Source organism: Berghia stephanieae, chromosome 4 (genome assembly GCF_034508935.2).
Source record: "Berghia stephanieae isolate SIO BIC M18660-M18661 chromosome 4, UCSD_Bste_1.3, whole genome shotgun sequence".
In the NCBI taxonomy this organism is placed as follows: Eukaryota; Metazoa; Mollusca; class Gastropoda; order Nudibranchia; family Aeolidiidae; genus Berghia; species Berghia stephanieae.
In genome coordinates this window covers 84,229,981-84,237,627 of record NC_088363.1, presented here as the reverse complement: position 1 = coordinate 84,237,627, position 7,647 = coordinate 84,229,981, and the positions used below count along the sequence as shown (strand labels likewise).

Sequence of the window (7,647 nt, the reverse complement as noted above, 5' to 3'; positions counted from 1 at the left end):
ATTATTATTATTATTATTATTATTATTATTATTAGTAGTAGTAGTAGTAGTAGTAGTAGTAGTAGTAGTAGCAGCAGCAGCAGTAGTAGTAGTAGTAGTAGTAGTAGTAGTAGTAGTAGAAGTAGTAGTAGTAGTGGTCGTAGTAGTAGTAGTAGTAGTAGTAGTAGTATAGTAGTAGTAGTAGTAGTAGTAGTAGTAGTAGTAGTAGAAGTAGTAGTCGTAGTAGTAGTAGTATTGTCAATATTATTATTATTATTATTATTATTATTATTAGTAGTAGTAGTAGTAGTAGTAGTATTTGTAGTAGTAGTAGTAGTAGTAGTAGTAGTAGTAGTAGTAGTAGTAGTAGTAGTAGTAGTAGTAGAGTAGTATTAGTAGCAGCAGCAGCAGCAGCGCAGCAGTAGTAGTAGTAGTAGTAGTAGTAGTAGTAGTAGTAGTGTAGTAGTAGTAGTATTGTCATTATTATATTATTTTATTATTATTATTATTATTATTATTATTATTATTATTATTATTATTATTATTATTATTATTATTGTCATTTTTATTATTATTATTATTATTATTATTATTTTATTATTTTATTATTATTATTACTATTATTATTATTATTAGGAGAAGGCGGATGAAGAGGAGGAGGAGGAGGAGGAGGAGGAGGGAGGAGGAGGAGGAGGAGGAGGAGGAGGAGGAGGAGGAGGAGGAGGAGGAGGAGGAGGAATGAGCGAGTTTTAAATGTAAATGTTTTCTTGCTTCCATGTCAATCTACAGAATCCTAAGTCATGCCTACTCATATCCCTACGCGCACCAAACAGTTGGGGGTGAGAAAGCTGGCATCTGTGCATGATATCGACTACACACAATATTCTGTCAAATCTACACTCACCAGGGTTTCAGGTTGGTAAAACATAGCAATCCTCTAGTTTTGAACATGGTCATGAGACAGAACAGAACGGCTTTTTAAAAAGCATTTTGGCAACAAATTTTAAGTTTAAATATGAATCATCTCGATCCTAACTTTTCAAAAATGTCGAATAAATTAATTCTATCTTTGTGTGTATTTTTTGTGAGGTTTTGTTTTATTGTGATTTATTTATTTAATTTTTTTTGTCAAGCGGTATGGGAAATACTTCTTAGTTTTGAGGTTCATTTAAATATATGTTTTGGCAAAAATGAATTTCCTTAGCAGAATATATAAATAAAACTATGGCGATTAATCTAGTGTTCTTGTTTCATGTTAAGTATAAACGCGATCCATTTTGACTGTTTCATGTCAAACTGACAAATCATTAAGTTTTAATTCTGAAAGTGTATTGAACTGTTAGTTGAAAATGCTTGGTGTACTTTAGCCAGCAAATACATCTGGATCAGTCCCAAATCTTGAATAAAAAGTAAGCTGTTATTGAGCGCAATATCCACTAAATGTGCACATAGCGCTTTACAATTAGACATGAGTTAGCAGCAACATTAAACTTGTAAGACATCACAGACATACTGTGTGATGCGATTAGAATTTCTTCCCAACAGAGACAACATTGTTTCGGGCAACGGAACTATTTTACGCTTGGTATGGTGAGTAAATTTGAGAAAATGAGCTAAATTTTACACGGCCCTCGCGATATTCAAAGCCCCAAACTGGAGAATATCAGACGAGTATCATAGCACTTCGAAGTTATTCCTTGTCAACTGCATAACATTAGGAGTTGAGCTGCAGATACATGTTCCTCATATCATTGATATTTATAGGGTTTAGCCAAGTAGTCATTCATTCTGTCTTTCCCACAGTCTCTTTCATGATTGACGGTCGCCCATACCACGCCACCTACTGTTTCCTGGCTTGCAGTTATCTATTTCAGTCATTCTTTATGCTTATATAGGGAGTAAGTAAGTAAGTAAGTAAGTAAGTAAGTAAACCACGACGTTGATTCCTTCCTTAACAATGTATTTCCAGAATGCAAAATCGTGCTGGTGCCGTGGCGTGTATTCAGTGCCGATCCCGAGTCTGTGTGCGACTCGTTCCGTGAATTGTCCGGTCACGATGACATCACCTACGCAGACGACATCAACGTCATGATGAACGTGGAGGGACTCAAGACGCCAGAATTTGGAAAACTGGACGATTTCAATCAGACATGGTGAGCAATTAACCAGTAGATTTTTGACCAATCAAAACAAGGAATTTGTGACACCCCTTCAAACGTGCTCGGACAAACATAGTTGGTTCTTTATAAATAGTAACGTGAATCAAATCGACCTCTCTCTGACCATTGTTATTGTTTTTATACCGCCAAATGGGTGACTAGTTATCACACGATTTTCTCAATCATTTTTCATATAAAAGTTTAAATTTACACATAGTTTTTTGTGTTGGTTCTATTAATCAAGCAGTTGAACAGTGGGTATTTTCCTTAGGCACATACCATCGATAGTAAAACTTGTGTAGTTTGCTATGTTTACCAATCACGGCCATTGTTTACAGTATGACGAATGTCCGAGAGGCGTGGTTATCTAGGTGACTATTTGAAGCTAATAATGATATGCTTCCGTCTGGTTTTATGTCCAAGAAAAAAAGAAATTGATTATCTTTAAAAGTGAGCTTTTATATTTTATATAATAAACAAATTACGAGATTTTATATAGAACAATATCCACAAAACGTGTTCAAAGTGCTTTACAAAGGGTCTCTAGCCAACAGCAGCAATTCACAAGCAGATCGATACGAGGGCGAGTGTCTAACCACTAGACTATAATATAACCGCATATTGAGGAAAATAGATTAATTTGAGCAAAGTACTTGACAAGGATACCAAGCGAAAATAAACACTTGATATGTAGGATGGGGTGTATAAGGCACCATTATAGTTTTTCTACCCTGTTGCCGGCTAGATTGATAAATTTGACACATAGTGACAGAAATGACAGATCAGTTGTCTCTGAATACAGTGTTATGTTGGGATGAACCCGACCTGAACATGTTTGCAGGTCTGATAACCCAATTGATTATGGGCTCATTGTTGGAATGGAAATACTCTCAAACCCGCGCAAAATAATGTCCGTGACACCGATATTAAGACAAGCCCATAACTGCGTCCTGTTATTAGTCTATCAGACATGCTAATATTAGTATTTGCACACTGGATGGACCTGATGCTCCATGTTGACTTGGAGCTGACCGTTTTCCCAAATTGAGTTAAAAATAAAGGTGTCATTTGATGAGTGCGTTTGGTTTCTTAAACTTAAAGTTAAATTCTTGTATTGAGGTCATAATGTACTTGAAACGCCAATCCCTGCATCGGGTTAGTTTTGAGATAATACCAGATTGAGACCGTAGGTCACATTTATGACAATATGCTATAGATAGTATGCAGATGACGTCACTCAGGCCTTTGTTATTGTTTTTGCCATCCGCGTTTGTGAGTTGTTCTCACTAAACTGTATTAACCAGACTATAAAAGTTCATTGTTACACAGAGTTTTGTGTGTTGGTCCGTTATACTTCCGGATGGCAATGTTGTGAATCCTTGGCCAAGCGCATTCTATCTATAGACGGAACAACATTGACGTCCTTTAGCACTCTGTTATTGTTTTTACTCAGCCATTTTATTGATCAGTACTCACTAAATTCTATCAATCAGACTTTAGATAGATCAAAGTTGACGTCACTCTGGTCTTTGTCATTGTTTTTTTTTGCCATCCATGTTTATGAGTAATTCTCACTTAACTGTATTAACCAGAATACAAAAGTTCATAGTTACACATAGTTTTGTGTGTTGGTTCGTTATACTTCTGAATGGCAATGTTGTGAGTTCCTTAGCCAAGTGCATACTATCTATAAACATTTATGGTTACATATTGTTATTTTTTTGTTGTCTTGGAATGTTATAGATAGTTCGAAGATGACGTCACTCAGGCCTTTGTTATTGTTTTTGCCATCCACGTTTGTGAGTTGTTCTCACTAAACTGTATTAACCAGACTATAAAAGTTCATGGTTACACAGAGTTTGTGTGTTGGTCCGTTATACTTCCGGATGGCAATGTTGTGAACTCCTTGGCCAAGCGCATTCTATCTATATCCGATATTATGAGTATTTTAGCTAAACTCATCGCATCATGAACCTAATATGTTTCCAGGATTATCAACAAGGATGAAATCAACTTGGATAATGTTATTGAAACCATCAAGACTAACAACACATTGGTCGGTGTTACGCTCACTAATAGGAAGTTTCTGGGAGACGATGAAGAGAGTGAGTATGCTTCACTATGATAAAACATGTGAAAATTTATAAATATCCATATATATTTCACGGATTAACCAAACTAAACCTGCTTCATAATGCAATCATCTCCCCTTTACAGACCTTGAGGAAACAATAAATTCACATACTCTACAAGTCTCCTGTTAATCGTCTTTTTGTACTAAAGCTCTTACAATATTAATACTTCGCTGTATAGCTAGGTGTTTATACAAGAATTGAGTGGATATTGTTTGTTTTACCCAAAAACTCAACACCGCGGGGATTTTTTGTTGATCATTGTCACCTAATCGGTCATTGGCCACACTCAATATCACTTGACAATTGTTACAAGACAAGACGAAAATATACAGATTAGCCTCCAACGTCCAATGAAACTTGTCACCCTGCAGACTTCACGCATTGCAGGTTTAAACAATAAGTTATATTTTAAATGCTAAAGTTGAATCAAAGAAGCTCTATATTTATCAACAAAGACAAATGATGATGTGGACATTTCTGATTTCCCCGATACCCTTTACAACAGGGTAGTCGTGGTCGATTGATGATTTTGACATAAATCGATACCCAGCAATTGTCAAAATCATCAATTGGCCACGACTACACTGTTGTAAAGGGTATCGGGGAAATCACAAATGTCCACATCATCATTTGTCTTTATTGATGAATATAGAGCTTCTTTTGGCATTTAAAATATAACTTATTGTTTAATCCTGCAATACGTGAAAGCAGATTGATCACATTTTCCTCGTTCTTGTGGATATGGATGTTGGGATTATAAATTTGGAGGCCCCTCTTATGTTAGGTAGCATTGTTCATGTCTGAAAATCGTACAATCACTTTACATGCTGCACATCTATTATCCAATGATACGGAGATATTTTTATTTATTTTTTAATCGGAAGGCACTAAGACATTTTTTTTCTTATCTAGTTCCCATGGTGGCTTTCATTGACCACAAATGCCCTACTATGAGAGAGGCCGTCCTCAAACTGGAAACGTACAGAGATATTTTACAGTCCAAGCCTGGAACGAAATTCAGCGTAGAGGTAAATTTATTTTAACAAAACACAGTTTTCATTTTGTGCAAGAAAACTTTTATTTCAAATATCGATCGATTAAAATGACCCCTTCAACAAATTCTCAAACCCGATAAAGTTTGAACATTGAGAGACTCTCCATAAAGTGTGTTCACAAATCTGAAACGAAATTTTCACGTCATCGAGGATTTAAGCTTGATCCAACGCTCAGCTTTAGACACTGGGTGGCAGCCAATCGGCTTCGATCGAGAACCTGCCCAACGGCAAAATCGCTTCAACAGTGGGGACTTTCCACCTGTCCAACATGTACCCTATGTGGGATAGAACCCGAAACCTCAGAGCATCTAGTTGAACGGTGTGTTGTGACGAAACTTCCGGGCGGGTTTGCGATGGTGCACGAATGCGGTGAAGAATTTGCTGATTGGGTCGATCGTCATAACATGATAGCGTGAGCACCATTATAAGCTGCTGCCACATCCATTAGCATAGCGCTCAGTTCACATTCGTTAGAAACGAACGGGAACTTAATTTGCACACGTCTCCATCTAAAATTCGATTCTCCGGAAACCAAACAGTCAGTCTGTTTCGTGATTAATCTCTAACGCCATTTGACTCCTTTTTCAATCTAAGGTTGACATTGGAGAGACTATTAGCAAATGGTCCAAGGAAGTATTGTGGAGCCGTATGACGTGTGTGGGTGGCCGATTCTGTATCACCAATGGCGACACATACAACCATGCCTTTGACTGGTCCAACATCTGTGCTTTCCTGTCGTGTATTCTGTGCTGTCTCATCGCCATTCCCGTGTACAAAGTAAGTCTACTCTAACATGGATTTAGTATAGTAGATAGATCCTACACCCCACAACCGCCCCTCTCCCCCCCTCTCTCTCTCTCTCTCTCTCTCTCTCTCTCTCTCTCTCTCTCTGACACAATTCCTGCCTTTGTTAGGTTAAGATCCAAAAACAGAAAACCGCAAGTCGATGTGAAAAAACGCCAATTCATGTATCGAACATCGATTTTATTACGAAAACTGAAACATTTCTGGGATTTTTATCTCTGCTCCATTATTCAGAGTACGGCTATGTGGTTCTGTGGTATGACGCATGGCTTTGGATCGGAAGGTCCTGGGTTCGAGTTCTGATTTGAGTGGGGCATTGTTGGGTCCTTGGAAAAGGCTCTTTACACTCATTCTCTCATCGATGGTGATGGTGGTAGTGGTGGCAGTGGCAGGTAGTGGTAGTGGAGGTAATAGTTATAAAAATAGTAGAAGCAGTAGTACTGAATAGAAACAGTAGTAGTAGTAGTAGTAGTAGTAGTAGTAGTAGTAGTAGTAGTAGTAGTAGTAGAAGTAGTAGTAGTAGTAGTAGTAGTAGTAGTACTACTACTACTACTACTAGTAGTAGTAGTAGTAGAAGTAGTAGTAGTAATAATAGTAGTAGTAGTAGTAGTAGTAGTAGTAGTAGTAGTAGTAGTAGTAGTAGTAGTAGTTGTGATGGTGGTGATATTTCTGAAAGCACTATAATATTTATCCAAGACAAGATTTTCAACAGACGATCATGGACTAGCCGCGTGCCTCTTTGTAATCAAAAACGGCTGGTCAAACCTTTAATGTGACATCAGAGGCATGATCATCCCAAGATGGCCGTAGAGCCGTAATCAGACTTCAAATATTTGTTTTGCCGATCGCTAAAATCAGGGTCTCTGCTATTTGATCTGATGATTGGCAAAATGCGGACTTCAGATGTTTGATCTATATGCCCATCTGCAAAATATGGAGTTCAGTTTTATCAGCCGACCGGCGAAATCAAAATGTCAGAGGTTTGATCTGTCGCTTCAGGGAGTTTGATCAATCGAATTAACTTCTTTTCAGATCAAGAGAAAGTCAGCTTATGAAGAGTCCCTGTTTCAAGTTTCCGCCGATGCTTGCATCCTTGGGGCGGGTACTTTCAAAGTGCCAGATCAGAGATATTCTTTATTAACTTGTAAGTTATGATTCTTTCCTGGACTGTATTGTCAATATAATTGGAATGTAGAGTTAAGAAGTGTACATTAGCTTTTCGGTAAAAAAAAACAAACAAAAAAACTCCACAAGAGAACCCCCCCCCCCCCAAAAAAAAACAAAAAAAAAAAAAAAACAAAAAAAAAAAAAAAACAACAAAAAAAAACCAAAAAGAAAACCCAAAAATAAAAACACCAAACCCCCCCCAAACAAAACAAACAAAAAACAAACAACAATAACACAAAAAAAACACAACAAAACAACAACAAAAACAGAACAGAAATACTGCACAAAAAAACAAAACAAAACAAACAAAACCCCAAAACAAATTTAAAAAGCAAACAATGCCAGTCG

At 37.1% G+C, this 7,647-nt stretch overlaps 1 protein-coding gene across 1 annotated transcript in view; it reads left to right on the top strand.

Moving 5' to 3' along the window:
- The first annotated feature begins 768 nt into the window (after positions 1-768).
- LOC144971415 (uncharacterized) overlaps positions 769-7,647 on the top strand; it is a 15,567-nt gene continuing 8,688 nt past the window's right edge. The window contains exons 1-6 of the mRNA XM_078912282.1: positions 769-894; positions 1,949-2,132; positions 4,128-4,243; positions 5,186-5,301; positions 5,923-6,105; positions 7,165-7,276. Of these exons, the coding sequence (XP_078768408.1) occupies positions 780-894; positions 1,949-2,132; positions 4,128-4,243; positions 5,186-5,301; positions 5,923-6,105; positions 7,165-7,276 (826 nt within the window). The 5' untranslated portion in view covers positions 769-779. The remainder of the gene's footprint in view (positions 895-1,948; positions 2,133-4,127; positions 4,244-5,185; positions 5,302-5,922; positions 6,106-7,164; positions 7,277-7,647) is intronic.